Raw genomic sequence first — 17,999 nt, forward strand, 5'->3', positions numbered from 1 at the left:
ACATCAGTATGAATGCAGAAAGAGTAGAGGACCTGGAAAACCCATCACTGTGGAATCTGTAACCCACCTTGAGAGGAGAAAGTATTTATTTCACTGCAGTAACTTCTGAAACAAAACAAAAGCATGTCCCCTAAAGAAAGGTAGCTAAGATACTACCATAACATTGGAACTGCTTTAAATAGATGCAAAAATAGTTCTTCTAGAATATCAAGTACTAATGGGGCACTTGGCTGGCTCAGTTGATAAACCATGCAACTCTTGATCTCAGGGTCGTTGAGTTCAAGCCCCATGGTGGGCATGGAGCCTACTTCAGAAACATCAAGAGGTAGAGCCTCATATGGGTTAATTCTGGAAACATTCATTTACCACACTTTAAATGTTACATTTTTTGTGAGGGACCCAATTAATAGCCAATGTGAAATGTCCCACCTTGATTGTTTATTTTAGTTATCCCTGAAAATTCTGTGAAGGAAGTCCTCAGAGCACCTGGTACCATCAAAGACAGAATCAAGAAATTGCTGGCTCACAAAAACAGCATGAAAAAGAAGGTAAAAATTAAAAATGTCATCACAGAACCTTCTGGAACTCCTGCCCCTAAGGTTAACTTGCGACCCCTCAACTCTGAAGAGACTGTTTCCAGAGCTAGGAACTCTAATGGAGGAAAAAAACAGAAGGACGGGAGAAAGAAAGAGGGACTTGAGGATGAGGAAAAAAATGAGAAAGCCCTGAAGAACCACATAGAATGGGAGCAAAGCCTTCGAGGAGATGTGTTCTGTGAGTAACATTTTTGTTATTTTACACATTGTATGAAAAATGAGTTGTGACTTCTCCTGGCAAGTGAAAGAAGAAAAGACAGCTTTGTGCCTGAAGTAAAATTAGGTTCCATGCTGATCCTTAAGAAGCAGGGTTCTCTGTAAGCTCTGGATAGCAATATCTTCAGCAAATCCCAAATCAAATTTGCTGCTGTGGGAAACGAGAGGATCGGTCTTTTCCCCTTTCAGGGGTAGGGTGGGGGGTGGGTTCCTATTCGATGCAGATTCTCTTTCTGCCCCCCACCAAGCACACTTGCTTACTCTACAAGCATAGTTGTCTGGCTACCTGGCTGTCCACACAGTGCACCCCCAAACCAGAGAGACCCCAGATCCAAGCAGATCTCCCAAGCTCTGCCTTTTCACTTCTTGAAGGCACTTTGAATCAGCCCGCCCATTGCAAGGGTCCTATCGCAGTGGCGTGGCTATAATCTAAAGGCCCAAATGACAGTTATAGGGAGAAACATTCTGTAGATGAGCTTACGTTTCCCTATGAACTGGATGACTCTGCCCTTCTCACTGGTTGCTCTGTGGGACCCCACCAGGAGTCTCAGGCCCTCCAGGGCAGTTTCTAGATAACCAACCACTGCGTGCACGTGCGTGCACACACATTCCCAGGCTGAGACTTTGCATTTCTTTCTCGCCAGGCGTTTGTTGCTGCCTGTTTTTTGCCTTGTGTGTCCTTGGCTCCATGGCTGTTAGATTTAACCAAATGAAAAGTAGACCCAGGCACACCTATCCAAGAGCTACCATACCAATGACATTATCGCCTCTAATAGAGTGAAAATCTCAATAATGTATATTTCCAAACCCTGCTGAGAAGGGGCATGTTACTAGTGTAGATGCTTAGGACATCTTTGGAAAATGATGTTATAGAAAAGGGAAGTGAAACCAATGTGAATGCTTTGGGAATGTTAAGGAAACTCTGCTCTAACATATTCTATAATTAGAATACATGAGAAGAGTCTTATTCGGTCATCCATTCATTTCCTTCTTAGCGTATGAGGGTTCAGGGTTTTTCTTAACTTACCAAGTGTTCTTTATTAGCCCCTAAGGTGAATGAAGCAGGTGGATTGGGTCTGGTTCTGGTCGATGGAAAACTTACATCCAGACTCGAACACAAAGGTAAATACTTTTTCCCAAGCGTCTGCTCTTTGACAATGTTGCATGTCCTTTAATGTCTTTGTACGATGAGGTATGAATCACTGCTCCATTCCTAAACACCCGAGGGAAGAATCAGAACATCCTCACACACGGTGCAAGTATGAAAATAGTAGACCTTTATGTGATTAGTACCCGTGGTGACAATACAGGAAGGCTGTTTTCTCTCCACCCCTCCTGCCTGACACCTACAGTGATGGGTCGAGGCAGATAGTTTTATATTTGAAGATGGAAGAAAATGACTCAGTTGCTTTAACTTCAACACCTGAGGGCCCACAACATGAAAAGTACCACATTCCGGGCCCAAGCACCAGTATCCCTTACCCATTGCCACAGTAGTGCTGCGTAACAAACAACCACAGACTCTCAGTGGCCTACAGTGATAGAAATTTATTTTTGCTTAGGAGTCTGGATCAGGTGGGTAGTTCTGCTGATCTGAGCTGGCCGGGGTGGGGCTTACCCATGTCTGCAGTCAGCGTGGGCTGACTCAGTGACTTGGCGGATCTTAGCTGTGCCTCTTGCATGCCTGGGGCCTCAACTGGGATACCATGGCTGACTCACCTCTGCTCCAGGTGGTGTCTCATCCTCCAGTAGGCCAGCCAAGCTTGTTCTTGTGAAGCAGTGGCAAGGTTCCAAGGAAGCGAGTGGAAGCACTCAAGCCTTTTGAGGTCTAGGACTGGCTCAGCATCGCTTCCATATTCCGTAAGCCAAGGCAAGTCACGAGGCTGAGCCAGACTTAAGCATTGGGAACGGTGCTACAAAGTTAAATTGGAGTCTTTTTTTTTTTTTTTTTTTTTAAGATTTTTATTTATTTATTTGGCAGAGAGAGATCACAAGTAGGCAGAGAGGCGGACAGAGAGAGAAGAGGAAGAAGGCTCCCCACTGAGCAGAGAGCCCAATGCAGGGCTTGATCCCAGGACCCTGAGATCATGACCTGAGCTGAAAACAGAGGCTTTAACCCACTGAGTCACCCAGGCACCGCCCCTCTTTTTTTTTTTTTAAGATCACAACAATTTGTCCAGAAGGACCGCACAGATTTAAACTGAAACAGAGTATCTGATTTGACACTGTCCTTAAGACCATTTCATTTGCCATGATCTGTGTTCCATGCAGTTGTGGTGACTTTTTAAAATTAATATTTGTTAAGTAGAACCCCCGAATGCCAGATGGTTCAATAAAAGGCCACTAGGGAAATTTAAATGGAGAAATGTATTAGTCACAGGCCCTGGAGGATCATGGCATATGTCAAGGGCCACACGGGGAAGTCGAGGCAGGGTGCTTAAAGAAAGACAGGACCTGGGGCACATGCCCTTATTAGCGTTCATGTATGGAGTGCTTTGGGGTTCCCGGGCTGAAGCTGGATTGGTCAGTTCAAACCAGAAAGATCAGGATCTTGTTGAGCTCCAAGGGAGTCTTATCAAAGGAGTTCACCCTTAGGGTCCCCTAAGAGGATGGCCCTGGGAGACAGGGCGGACTGTTGATCACAAGAACTGTTGGGAAGTCCTCTCAAAAACTTATATTTCCTTGTGACTCAGCAGGCTGCCCCTAGGGCTTGCACTGGCAAGAGGGGCAAAGGTCAGTTTTAGACTCCTGTAGGCTGTTTGGCCAAACAAAATGGCTACCAAGGCAGCAGCACCATGGAGTAGCTTAGCTCAGTGCTCGACAGCAACTGAAAACGTGGCGTGGCCTTCCCAAGCTCAAGATGTTAGACATGTTTCTAATACTCTTAATGATTATGAAATATACCCTTTTTCTTAGCAGATTTAAATATCTCAGTTGACTGCAGCTTTGACCATGGGGTCTGTGACTGGAAACAGGATATAGAGGATGACTTTGACTGGAATCCTGCTGACCGAGATAATGGTATTTAGATTTTACTCTTTTGTGCTCTGTGGTAGGACACAGGTAAAGAAGGCTCTCCAGTGATGTAGGGTTATTACTCTTATCTCTCCTTAGGTCAGGGTTGTTTGTCCGTGTTTGGAAACTTTTAGACCTTCCTGAAATCTCCCCTGATGAGTGGCTAAGTTGGTTCAGCATATATACTCTGCCTTATCCCTCCTACCCCCACCCACCCACACCCAGGATGTTCTAGCAAAACTCTTCCATAGTAGTTCCTGCTGCTGAGAGAAAGAGATACTGGAATTCATGTACTTTTTTTTTTTTTTAAGATTTTTAAAGGAGAACTATTTTTTTAAAGTAATCTCTATGCCAATGTGGGGCTCAAACTCCTGACCCCAAGGTCCAGAGTTGCATACTCTACCAACTGGGCCAGCCAGGAACCCCAAGTTCATGTGCATTTTAAGAGTATTGTGGGAAAGATAAAAAGAAATTGTTCCTTTTCCCCAGTTTGCCAGCTAATGGTGTGCTGTAGCTTCTGTTTTTGCTTTTCGTGGGAAAAATCTGGAAAGGAAATATGACCTTTACCTATACCTGAAGTTTTAGCAGAGTCACCCTTCAAAGTATCAATACCATAAGGAGCAATTGCTTACAGATTTCTTGCCAGCCACTTGGATCTTTCTCAACTTCAGCTCTGAGCTGTGGCATCCCAGCCCTTTCCAGTTGATTGAACTCTACTGATGGCCCCTATCTTTTCCCTTGGGTAGAGCATTTGGCTGGCAGCTCCCATTTGGAGCATAAATGGAATCCCTGTCTCCTGAGGCTAACGATGTGTTAGAACAATGGGAAGTCCCCTGTTTACAAAGACGATTCGCAAATGGCCCCAAAGTTCTCAGCCTTTGTGTCACTCAAAACGTACTTTCCTCCCTCCTGTGTCCCCATCAGATCTCTAAGTGGGCTTGCCTTTCCCTACATAGTTAAATAGAAGAAACACAGGATGAATCAGCACTTTTAGAAGGATGAAATCTCAAGGACAGGTCAACATGGGCTTTAGCTGAGAGAGAAGGGGAAATCTGCCACAGTGGGTCACCGAAGAGAGGGTGTCACTGGCAGAGGGGCTAGGTAAATGCATGATGCCTACATTTCAGATAAGCAAGAAATATTTTTCAGTGTATCTCAGACATGCTCCTTAACTGAAATGCAGCCTCTCCTGAGTGTGCTTATCTTTAGTTGCTGAATCTGGCAACTTGGCCAGCTGGGAGAGAAGACTGGACAGTCCTGGCTTCCGCAGGAATTCCTTCTTTTCATGGAGACCCCATTCTGTGAGACCCCATTCTGTGGGACCCATTCTGTGAGATCCCATTCTCTGAGAATTTTTGCCCAGGTTCATCAAAGCCACGACCTGAGTATCAGAGATGAGCCATGACTGCTACCGCGGGTTGAGAGATCCTTCGGAGATGGATTGTAGAAATAGATGTGCTCCTGTCATCCTAATCAGAACTCAGACTGGTATACTACAAGAGGTTGAGCTCCGTGAAACCATTGGGACAAATTCATGTATGTTGTGGATTAAATGCCACACTACCTAATGAGCTGGCCGTCATACATATCATTGACTCTGGGGGAACGTACATTCCTGCAACCAAGGTGGAAAGTTCTGGAACACAAGTTCTCCATCAGCTGCAAATTACCTGCAGTGCTAAAAGACTGTTTCATTAGATTCCTACTGCGTATCTGCTACCACCACACTTTGTGAATGCAGACAAATTCCTCAGTTTCTCTGACCCTGTTTCCTTTTCTGTACCATGAAGGATTTCATCTTTGTGATCCCTACGCGCCATTTTCGCATGTGAACTTTGTTCCTGTGTTTGAAATGAAAAGGATTGCAGCTTCCCCTCGAGGACAGTATCATTCATGTTCTTTTTGTTTTTTTTTTTTTTTTAACGGGTTTTAAAATTTTTAATTCCCGTTATCATTCCTTTTCTATGCTGTTTAGACACTATAGGCAGACCCTATTCAATGGCTCCATTAACTGGGTGCTTTTCCTCTGGCAGCTGTTGGCTACTATATGGCAGTTCCAGCCGTGGCGGGCCGGAGGGATATCGGCCGCTTGAAACTCCTCCTCCGAGACCTGCAGCCCCAAAGCAACTTCTGTTTGCTCTTCGATTACCGGCTGGCGGGAGAAAAAGTCGGGAAGCTTCGAGTGTTTGTGAAAGACAGTAACAATATCCTGGCCTGGGAGGAGACCGGAAGTGAGGACGAGAGGTGGAAGACTGGGACGGTTCCGTTGTATCAAGGGATCGCCACTACCAAGAGTGTAAGTGGAAAGAAAGCCAGTGTGAAATGAAACACTAAGGTTGTTCTTCCATGATCCAGCAAACAAAGCAAAACACTCAAGTACCTAGGCACTGGGGCCACAAAGATAAAACTTTTTCCTTACAGTTACAAGAGTTTGCATTCTGGAGCAAAATGGGCAAGACTGGGTCAGCCCTGCTGGCTTGTCAGGCGCATGCGCATCGCGTGCCCTAGTGACAAGATCTGTCCGGAGGTCCGGCTCCTCCCCGGCAGCCTCTCACTCCATCCTGCAAAATCCTTAATACGTAAAAGAATGTCTTTGCTCATTTATTCAGTGCCCAGCACTCACCCCAATGAATGGAAGCTAGAAGGTCATTTCTTAGCTAAGATTTTATTTATTGATCAGAGAGAACGCTGGGGTAAGAGATAGAGGGAGAGGGAGAAGCAGGCTCCCCGCTGAGCAGGAAACCTGATGTAGGACTCGATCCCAGAACCCCGAGTCCATGACCTGAGCCGAAGACAGGCACCCAACCGACTCAGCCACCCAGGCGCCCTAGAAGGTCATTTTTAAAATGTTTTTTAGATTAAACTGAGATTGTGGCTGTTGTCTGGGGTCCCAGGACCATTCAGGTTCTGTGGTTCCCTAGAAGGACTCACAGAATTCAGAGAACCTGCTGTATTCATGATTACAGTTTATTACAGTGAAATAAAGTCAGCGGACGGAAAAGGTGCTTAAGGCAGAGTCCAGGAGAGCGCGGACACAAGCTGGTGGTATTCCTCCTTCGGGAGAATTGTACGCACAGCCCTTGGTTCTCTCAGCAGTGTGTGTGACAACACTCTCAAAATGTGGCCCACCAGCAAAGCTCACCCAAGCCTTGGTGTACTGTGTTTTTGTTGGGGGTCAGTCTGCCCACGTGACAGCCTGCACAGCTGACCTTTGTTACTCAGTCTCCAGCCTCTCCAAAGGTCAGATTTTTTTCTTTGTGACCCAGGGCCCCCGCTAGAAGTCACATTGTTAGCGTACATTATCTGGCATGGGCAAAAGCACTTTTTTTTCTTTTTTAAGATTTTATTTATTTATTTATTTGACAGACAGAGAGGGAACACAAGCAGACGGAGTGGGAGAGGGAGAAGCAGGCTCCTGGCAGAGCAGGGAGCCCAGTGCGGGGCTCGATCCCAAGATTCTGGGATCATGACCCAAGCCAAAGGCAGATGCTTAACTGAGCCACCCAGGCACCCCCAAAAACACTCTTAAGGGACAAGATATTCCAAGGACTTAGAGGTTATCTCCCAGGAACCAGTCAAGAGCCGAACCTTTCTTTAGAATGTTCAGGGTTTAGACAATTTAGACAACCCAGACCTCCTGGACCAATCCTTTACTGTCCAGTGGGTTTAAGAAAGGAAATGGGAACAGCATGCAAGAGGAGGTTGGTCAGTGAGTTGAAACAGGAAGAACATAGGGTAAAAGTGACAAGTGTCTATCAGGTTAGACTCTCAGGAGGTGGCTGGTGCCCCTTGCAGGGCTTGTCTGGAGGGGAGCAGGAGGCCACCCTACAGAGACATGAGGAAGGAAGGGAATAGAGCTTGGGAGGCAGCCACTGTGGACCCTTGTGTAAGGCTCGGTTGATGTGAGAAGGGAAGAGGTAGGGTGGAAGCTAGAAGGAGATACATGAACAGCTGAGTACCAACTAAGGGTTTGCAGAAGAAGAGCGTTTAGTGGATCCATGAATCGGGATTCCATTGACACTTCGCTTGTGAAAGAGGAATGATTCATAAATATAAGGAAAATCCTTGTTTTTTGATACACAGTAGTAGGAAACCTGGGGTCTAGGGTCAGACGTTATATTCAATATCTTTTTATCTATGCGTCCCACTGAAGCAGAGCATCTTATTTAAAATACGTCCTGAGATCTGACTATAGATAAAATACACGTTGGGATATAGGTGAATTTTCTCACCATTCTTTCCCTCTTTCCCATGCTTGTTTAGTGCTGATGCACACGTTGGTTCTAGTTTATGCAACATATTTGCATCGACACAAACCCAACCCACATATTTACGTAGCTGTGGCTATAACGTGGTTTGGGGACTGTGACACTGGGCTGTGCTATGCATAGTCGACATCCTGTTGGAGAATTGAAATACGCCTCCACATAGCATTCATGACTCCATGACCGAATTTTTATACTGAGAAATGCTTTCTCAGTAGAACACGGTAGCTTGGGGGCGGGTAGTAGCATGTGCCGTCAAAACAGTGGGTTGTTTTTTTTTTTTTAAGTACACATTTTTGCAAATATGCTGCCAAAGAGCCCAGCCAGCAGGGACACTGTAACACAACACTGCTCTGTCAAGAGGGACACTTGTGCCCAGCCAGGCTCTGACGCAGGCACCTATGCCCTGAACTCTTCCAGTATGAAGGGCATCCTTCCTGGGGCATACTGGAGGATGGGGATGCTGAATAAGGGGGGAGCGGGATGGGATTCGATCTCGGCTCTTTGCTCACGCAGGCTTGAGGGAGGGTGCCCCTCCCTAGGGGGCCCTGCACTCCTGAAGGGCTAAAAGCAGCCCGGATATTAAGAGAAGGCAGCACATTTTCACTGGATCCTGGGGGCCATGGATAGTCTTTGTACCCATCCAGTACGTAAAGTCACCCATCTCTTCACCAACTTCCATGTCTGGCCAGGACACAGAAATCTTTACTAGGACTGGAGTCTTGTTGCTAAGAATCTAGTGTCCATAGATAACCTCAGACAACCATTGGAAGAAACTGATTACCCATGATGAAATTGAATCAGTAGTCAAGAATCTCTCAAGAAACAGAAGTCCAGGATCAGACAGCTCGACAGGTGAATTCTACCAAACATTCAAAGAAGAGTTAATACCTCTTCTTCTCAAACTATTTCAAAAAAATAGAAGAGAAAGGAAGACATCCAAATCCATTCTATGAGGCCAACATTGCCCTGACACCAAAACCAGATGAAGATACCACAAGAAAAAGAAAACTTCAGCCCAATATCTCTGATGAACATAGATGCAAAAATCCTGAATAAAATATTAGCAAACCAAATCCAACAATACCTTAAAAAAATCATTTACTATGATCAAGTGGGATTTATGATGCAAGAGTGGTTCAGTATTCACAGATCAGTCAACAGGATCCACCATATCAAAAAGAGAAGGGATAAAAACCATAGGATAATTTCAATGGATGTATTTGACAAGGTACAACATCCATTCATGATAAAAATGCTCGACACAGTAGGTTTAGAGAGAAGACCTCAACATAATAGAGGCCATATATGGAAACCCATAGCTAACATCATCCTCAGTGGGGAAGAGCCTTTCCCCTAAAGTTGGGAACAAGACAAGGATGTCCACTCTCACCATTTCTATTCAACATAGTACTGGAAGTCCTAGCCACAGCAATCAGACAAGAAAAATAAAAGGCATCCAAATTGGTAAGGAGGAAGTTAAACTTTCAGTATTGGCAAATGACATGATACTACATGTAGAAAACCAGAAAGATTCCATCAAAAATCTATTAAAACTGACAAATGAATTCAGTGAGTTCATAGGATACAAAATCAATGTGCAGAAATCTATTGTATTTCTCTACACTAATAACGAGGGAGAAGAAAGAGAAATTTTAAAAACTGACCCATTTATAATTGCATCAAAAATAATAAAATACCAGAAAGAAACATAACCAAAGATGTGAAAGAACTGTACTCTGAAAACTATAAAATACTGATGAAATAAATGGAAGATGATATAAACACATGGAATGATATTCCATTCTCATGGATTTAGAAAACAAATAATATTAAAATATCCACACTACCCAAAACAATCTACAGATTTAATGCAATCCTAAACAAAATACCAACAACATTTTCCAAAGAACTAGAACAAATAATTTTTTTTAAAGATTTTATTTATTTATTTGACAGAGAGAAATCACAAGCAGGCAGAGAGGCAGGCAGAGAGAGAGAGAGGAGGAAGCAGGCTCCCTGCTGAGCAGAGAGCCCGATGCGGGACTCGATCCCAGGACCCTGAGATCATGACCTGAGCCGAAGGCAGCGGCTTAACCCACTGAGCCACCCAGGCGCCCCACAAATAATTATTTTTAAGATTTTATTTATTTGACAGAGAGAGAGATCACAAGTAGGCAGAGAGGCAGGTGGGGGAGGGGGTTGGGGAAGCAGGCTCCCCGTGGAGCAGAAAGCCTGATGCGGGGCTAGATCCCAGGACCCTGAGATCATGACCTGAGCCAAAGGCAGGGGCTTAACCCACCGAACCACCCAGGCGCCCCAAGAACAAATAATCTTAAAATTTGTATGGAACCACAGAAGACCCCAATAGCCTAAGCAATCTTGAGAAAAAAGAACAAAGCTGGTGGTATTATAATCCCAGATTTCAAGATATACTACAAAGCTATAGTAATCAAAACAGTATGGAACTGTTCAGAAAATAGACATATATCAATGAAACAGAATAGAGAACCAGAAATAAACCCACACTTATATGGTCAGTTCATCTACTACAGAGGCAAAAGCACACAATGGGGAAAAGTCAGTCTCTTCAACAAATGGTGTTGGAAAAACTAGACAGCTACATGTAAAAATTAAACTAGACCCCTTTCTTATACCATACACAAAAATAAACTCGAATTGGATTAAAAGATGTAAATGTTAGACCTGAAAACATAAAAATCCTAGAAGAGAGAAAAGCGGTAATTTCTCTGACATTGGTCCCAGCAACAGTTTCCTAGATGTCTTCTAAGGCAAAAAACAAAATAAAAAATAAACTGTTGGGGCTACATCAGAATAAAAAGCTTCTGCACAGCAAAAGAAACAACGAAAAGTTAAAAGACAACCTACTGAGTGGGAGAAAATATTTGCAAATTACAACTGATACAGTGTTAGCATCCAAAATAAATAAAGAACTTATGCAACTTGGGGCACCTGGGTGGCTCAGTCGGTTAAGCTTCTGCCTTTGGCTCAGGTTACGATCCCAGGGTCCTAGGATTAAGCCCCACATTGGGCTCCCTGCTCAGTGGGGAGCCTACCACTTCCTCTCCCTTGGTTACTACTCCTACTTGTGCCCTCTCTCTGTGTGTCAAATAAAATCTTAAAAAAAGAACTTACTGGGTGGCTCAGTGGGTTAAGCCTCTGCCTTCAGGTCAAGTCATGATCTCAGGGTCCTGGGATCGAGCCCCACATCAGGCTCTGTCCTCCTTCTGCCTTACCTTTCTTAGCTTTTCAAGGCTATGCAGATGCTTTTAGGAGTGGCAGTGAGCCTGTTTTCTCTGAATATAATCCTTTCAGTGCAGATACTGACATCTGGAAAATACATTATTATATATGCAATGTCAATGCCTGTCCCTTCGCCATAGGGGCTGATGAGTTCAGTCCCTTTTTTTTTTTTTTTTTTTAAGTAATCTTTATGCAGCATGGGGCTCAAACTCACCACCCAAGTTCAAGAGTCTCGTGCTCCACTGACTGAGTTGGCCAGGTGCCCCGAGTTCAGTTCTGTTTAATTGCTATTAAATAGTTGGATTATATCATTGACTTGAATGGTTTGGAGTAATTTTTTTTAATCTTCTCCATTATTAGGTCATTTTTGAAGCAGAACGTGGCAAGGACAAACGCGGGGAAATTGCAGTGGACGGCGTCGTGCTGCTCTCAGGCTTGTGTCCAGATGACCTTTTATCTGCGACTGGCTGAATGTTACTCTGGTCTTCTGTCTTTCTGTCTTTATGTTTTGTCCGTTCTCTGTTTTCTGATACAACATCATAGATCGTCCCACTGTAGAAATAACAAAATGAAAAATCATAACCTACCAACAGAAACATTATTGTAAGATGTCTTTCTTGTGGAAGATGTGCCAATAGGTGCCTTTCAGTATAGTACCACTCATTCATTTCTGAATTTATAAAATGTGGAAGTGTGGAAAAAGCTCAGCTTTCCTCCCCTCTCCCCCCAGCACCCCATCCTCCAGTGTATCTGATTTGTCTCCATGAATTGATGGACCTCTATAAAACGTTTTTTGAATTTAAAAAAAAAAAAAAAGACAAAAGACAAATACAGGCACCTGGGTGACTTAGTAGTTAAGCCGTTAAGCCGAAGTGATCTTCAGCTCAGGTCATGATCCCAGGGTCCTGGGATCAAGCCCGGCATTGGGCTCCCTGCTCAGCAGGAAGCCTTCTCCCTCTCCCACTCCCACTCCTTGTGTTCCCTCTCTTGCTGACTCTCTCTCTCTCTCTCTCTCTATCTGTCAAATAAATAAATAAAAACTTTTTAAAAAGTTTAACATTTTAAAAAAATTAAAAATAAATAACAACAACAAAATCCCACGGGGAATTGTTTCTCTGACTTTTCTGGCACTTCTTGGAAACTGACATAGCAGATAGATTTTTATCTAAGTGGCTGAGCCTGATCTTTTATAGCCAAGCTTGTATATTTAAATTCTTTGTAATAATATTCAACTAATCACCTTGTGTCATGGTCTAAGTTTTTCTATTTTTCTAAGTAAGAAAATGTGTTGTTAATGCTCTGTTTCATTATATGTAGAATTATTTGCTTTACTGGAAAATGTGGGTTTTCTTCTTTTTCTTTGGAAACACTCTATATACTTAAAACTTCGTAAAATTATTTCCTTTTACAGGAGCACAGGACTGCTTTATTAGGCCTCATAAGTGCAATGCAAATTAGCTGAAGTTGTTGAGCTTAAGGCCTCAGAGAAATATCTAAAACTAAATCAGGCAAGTGTAGGGTTCAGAAGAAAGACCAACACCTTCTTTTCTCTGTTTCTCTCTTTCAAATTCAGCAACAGCTTTGTATGGTAATGAATCTTGAGTATATTCCCTGTGGATGAACATATATTATGTTTTAAGATTCTGGGTCATAAAGAGAAGGTTCCCCAAGTATTTTCCTGTTGTCCCTTGAAGCAACGAAGGCCTTGAGCTGTAGGAGGAAGGAAGGAGAGAAGGTAGTCCACTTACTAACCTTTCATATGTGTAACCTCACTCTTAAAGTTTTTTTTTTTAAACTGAAACTCTTAACAACCCTTTTTAAAAAAAAACTTAGTAACCTTTTTCCATCAGTGTTCTCTTTAATACAACCAACACATACAACGTTTCAAGATGGTAGGGCAAAAACATTGTTTTCCTTTAGTGTGAAGTAACTTTGGCATATAGCGCCTTGTCTTCAACGGCTGTAGTTGTATCTGTTAGGAAAACTGCTAGTTACAGAAGCCCAAAAAATAGTGTTTCTAGTGAGACCAGATGAAGAGGTACCTAGTTAAGTCCAATCGGCCCGCAGAATTATGAGAGAGAATAAAATGGTCATTTTAAGACACTAAGCTTTGGAGTGGTTTGTTATGCAGCAAGGACTAACTGATACAGGTGGTTTCTAAGACTGTGATAGAACTTGAAGAAGAAGCCTCTGTTTCTTCAGTGACCGAGGAAATTCGGGAGCTCAGTTATGGTTTAGAATAAAGGAAGATAGAAGGGAGAACTTGCAATGAAGGACCAGTGCCCCAGTGATCCAGGTTAAAGGAAGAGATGTTGAACCAGAAATGAAATAGGGAAGCCTGGAAATCATGTTATATATGGGTAGAGAATTACTGCGCAAGGCTGAGTCAAGTTGAATTGAATAAGAGTATTTCATGTTTCTCTAATATCTGTAGCAGAGATTTCTAGTTGCCTACCCAATATCCATTCTTAGATTTTTTCCTTACTAGTATAACCATATAAATGTGTGTGTGTTATTTGTTTTGTTTTGGTTTTGTTGTGGGCAGGGAGTGGAATGTGCTGAATTAGAAGGCTGCATTTCCCAACCCCTCTTTCAGATGGAGAGCCTACTAAAGTCATTGGTGGGGCTTCCAGGAAGGATCATTAAAGAGGGTTGTCAGTTGGCAGCCTCTCTTGCCATTTCTCTTCCTCCTTCTTCCTTCCTGCACTGTAGTTGGTTGTGAAGGCAGGAGCTCTTTGAGCTACCTTGTGATCATGAGGTCAAAGACCATACCTTATGGAGGGGTGCATAGCTGGAAGAAACCTGGGTGTCTGATGACATTTTGGTATCTCTGTCCCTGTTCCCAATCAGTCACTGTTCAACATTTTGTTAAGTGAGATAAAAATAAACCCTCTCGTGGCCTATGTAGGATTTCAAACAAATCACAATCCAGACTCAAGTGACTACTCTTCCCTGACCCTGGGGGCTTCCCCTACCAATGATACCACAAGACCATAGTCTTGGGGGACTAACTCTTTGGGCCCTTAAATACCAACATATTGTTTTGAACTCTAGTCAATGGGCTATCAAGTCATGGAGCCCTAGCCTACACAGCCCTGAGTCATACTTGGGTTCCTTTGGGGAACCTAAGGGCAGATCATTTAGCCAGGATCCATATCTATTGTCCCTGGCCACCGCTCAACTTGAAACCCCCTTGTCATTCGCCCCTTCCCACTGTCCTGCCCAAACCCTCTGCCCACACTGTTACACGCTGCTTCCTCTGGATACTAACTTCCACTGTTTCTGCCCTCTCCCCCATCACACACACAACACTGGTAAAAAAAAAAAAACTCTCCTCCATCTTAATTCTGCCAACGGCCTCTTCCTCAGCTGAGCTGAGCTCTCTCCTGGGCAGCCTCTGTCCTTGCGGCCTTAGCAAATGAAAGCTGCTTGTCCTTCCTCCCTGCGCACATGCCGGGTCCTCTCGAAGGGGACACCCTTGTTGCTCCACTCTTGTTCACAATCTCCTATTTCTCTCTTTCCCTGTAAAGGCCACTGTTTTTTGAGGGTGCAGTGAAACAGCTCTACAGTCCTCTTGGCCCTTCCTTGCCATAGTCATCAACCAGTGTGGTGACATCTATGCAAATGACCCATCTGATGTCCTAGCTTCACTGTTCTTTGACCTCTGTTCCAGTTACCATCATCTTCCTGGTCCCTGCACCATGGCCACCACCTTGGACTTAATCATCAGGTCTGAACGTGAACTCCAACATCAAACTACCTAGTTTATCTGGCTTTCTCTTAACCTCATACTTCTCCTTTGGACTTTTTGAAGACCCATTCCCTTGACATTTTCTTTTTCTTCCCATCTCTTGGCTTCCTGCCTTGACTTTCTCTCTTATAAAACAACATAGAGTCCAAGGCCCCCATCCCTTCAAAGACACTTGCCATTGCCCCCCAAGACCCATGCCCTTGTGTTCTTCCACCAAGGCCACCATACAGAGCCCCAATCTTGATCACCCCACTGACTTCTTTCCCTTTCCTGTCACCAGACTGCCGAGCAGCGTTACAGAAAATGATACATTGTGCAGATAGATTCTTCAACAAAACCATGATCTTCAACCTTTCACAGACCCAGCGTGCTGCCCAAATTACCACTGAATGGTGCTTGCCTCTTCCCTGGCACAGACTAACAACATTCACCAGGATGTCCCACATCCTCCGACCTCATGAGTTTACATGAACACATTGAAATAACAATGACACGAGTCCCCATTTTTGCTCCCCTCTGGGGCTGAATGTCAGCAGCTGACTAAAGCACCAAGCTGACTTTGAGAGCACATCTGGGCCTTTGTCCTAAGTAGGGAGGGGTACTGAATGACACTGGAGTTTTCTGCTCTCAGGTGTGGAAAAAGCCTCCTTGTGGCCAGGAAGATGTGTCCCTCCCTTACAGACCTCGGGAGACTTCAGGTCCCCTGTGGGAAGTGTACCATTTCCCTTGTCTGTACGATGGCAGTTGGGACTTGGGCAAAACCCAGAGCCCTTGGGCTTGGGCATTCGATGTCTCTCGGCGACTCCACCAGTCTTCAGCCAGACCTGAGGTAGCCTGTAGGTTTTGTACTCTTCTCCTTGGAGGCACAGAATGCTCGAGGGATGACTATGGAATGGTTTCACCTGAGGTTGTTTTCAGAAGTTAAGAACTGTTCTTGAAAGCTAACAAGTTGGCCTCTTCTGGTTTCATATGGACCAGTACAAAACACAAGACTCCTGGATCGGAGAGCTGGGCTTTATTACTCACGGGATAGCAGGTAGCCTGAGCCTCATGTCCACACGGCTGCCCCGACCTCTCTGTCACAGGCCTCAGGGCAGGGGTGCAGTGCAGAGGCGGGCCCTGGGGGGTCACGGTTTCCCCCACCCTGGGGCCACCTTCTACAGCATGAAGAATGCTGGATCCAATGAAATTAGGTAAGAACTAATTCCTCTTTCTGTCCCAGTATTTTTTTTTTCAAAGCCTATATATTTATTTTGCTGATGATGTTGCTTGAAACACATTTAGAATTGCCTTTTTCAGGTAGAAAAATCATGCGAGAGACTTTGTATCAGGCATTTATGGCCTCAAACAGTATGACCGACCCAGAATTCCACTCGCAGGTATACCCTCAATAGAAATGCCCAGAAGCACGATTTATAATAGTCACAGTGGGACCACTCAAAAATCCATGATGTCCCTCGTGAGTAGAATAGAAAAATAACCCGTGGTATATCCATCCAATGAAATACTATCAGGCAGTGAGCATGAAGAAACCAACGTTGCCCACAACATCGCAGGTGAATTTAAAAATTTGGCATTGATCAAAAGAAACTAGAAAGGACATACTGTGTGGCTCTGCTTACCTAAGTTTCAAGATGAGGCAGGATTAAATCTGTGCTGGAGAAGTCAGGGTTGTGTTTACCCTCTGAGGGGGTGCTAGGAGGAAGCACGAGTGGGGATGTGGGGTTGTGGTCATTCTGTTTCTCGATGCTTTTTGGATGGACGTGTTCACTTTATGAGAATCATTGAGCAATACGCTTACAATTTGTGCACCAGCATTTCTACATATGGACTATACCACAATGAAAATTTAGAAAGTAAGAGTATTACTCCCCACCCCCTCAAAGCTGAGCTTCATCTATCTGACTGTGCCAATTAACTTGGGACACCTTGAGTGAATTCAGCTCTCAATAAATACCAGGCAAGTCTGAACTAAAGTTGCATAGACTCATATATAACCCAGCCACCAATGACTCTGACACTGGGGATGTCCCCTGGCTTGCCTTTCAGGATACCAAAGGACTTTGGACATCAAGTGGGTTGCAGGAGGTCAACAGCACTGGAATTTTGATGGGGCTGAGGTCTGAGGAAATGTGCCTGCTGCTCAGAAAGCCTGGAACCCTCAACTTTCCCACATCCATTAGTCTTCCTGGACACCCACAGAAACTTCTACATCCCCCTTTCTTATCCCTGTCACTGTCCCTTTAAAAATCTTTTTCCTCATGGGATCAGGAGGGAGACAAACCATTAGAGACTCTTAATCTCATGAAACAAATAGGGTTTCTGGGGAGTGGGGAGGTAGGGAGAAGGGGGTGAGGTTATGGACATTGGGCAGGGTGTGTGCTATGGTGAGTGCTGTGAAGTGTGTAAGCCTGATGATTCACAGACCTGTACCCCTGGGGCAAATAATACATTATATGTTAATTTTTTAAAAAATCTTTTTCCTCATGGGTCCAAGTTGCAGTAACACAGCTCTCCTCCAAAAGGTGAGGCACTGGGTGCTCCCATTCAGTTTGTGGATCCTTCTCAGAGTTCCAGCAGTGCCCTCTTGTGATGGCCTATGTGCCCGTGGCTGCCACCTGGCAAACAGTAGAGAGGGCTGTCTGCAGCATCTCCTGCTCCTGCTTTGCTCCATTTCTCCCTTCCCCATGTCTTGTGAACTCATGCCTCTCTGGATACCTAGAACCTTCCAATCCAGTGACCCCTGAGATCTCAAAGAACCTAATCTTGTGGACATTTCTTTCTTTCCCAGGTCCCCCCGTCAACGTTTACTTGTCCTCTATCCCAACAACTGAAGAGAGGCTACCCTTCTCAGATAATGCGGGTGTAGGGAATAAAGCGTTCCAAATGTAA

The 17,999-nt window shown here is 44.3% G+C and overlaps 1 protein-coding gene across 9 annotated transcripts in view; it reads left to right on the top strand.

Annotated features, from left to right (window-relative positions):
* The window catches only part of EGFL6 (EGF like domain multiple 6), a 58,557-nt gene extending 46,101 nt beyond the window's left edge, over positions 1-12,456 (top strand). Inside the window, exons 8-12 of one of the 9 annotated variants that reach the window (XM_059156779.1) lie at positions 448-774; positions 1,857-1,934; positions 3,729-3,833; positions 5,861-6,123; positions 11,717-12,456. In XM_059156779.1, coding sequence (XP_059012762.1) covers positions 448-774; positions 1,857-1,934; positions 3,729-3,833; positions 5,861-6,123; positions 11,717-11,827 — 884 coding nt within the window. In that variant the 3' untranslated portion in view covers positions 11,828-12,456. The other 8 variants (XM_059156770.1, XM_059156773.1, XM_059156774.1 and 5 more) reach the window with 8 other exon arrangements.
* Positions 12,457-17,999: the final 5,543 nt, after the last annotated feature.

This window comes from Mustela lutreola, chromosome X, assembly GCF_030435805.1.
Source record: "Mustela lutreola isolate mMusLut2 chromosome X, mMusLut2.pri, whole genome shotgun sequence".
Lineage (NCBI taxonomy): Eukaryota > Metazoa > Chordata > Mammalia > Carnivora > Mustelidae > Mustela > Mustela lutreola.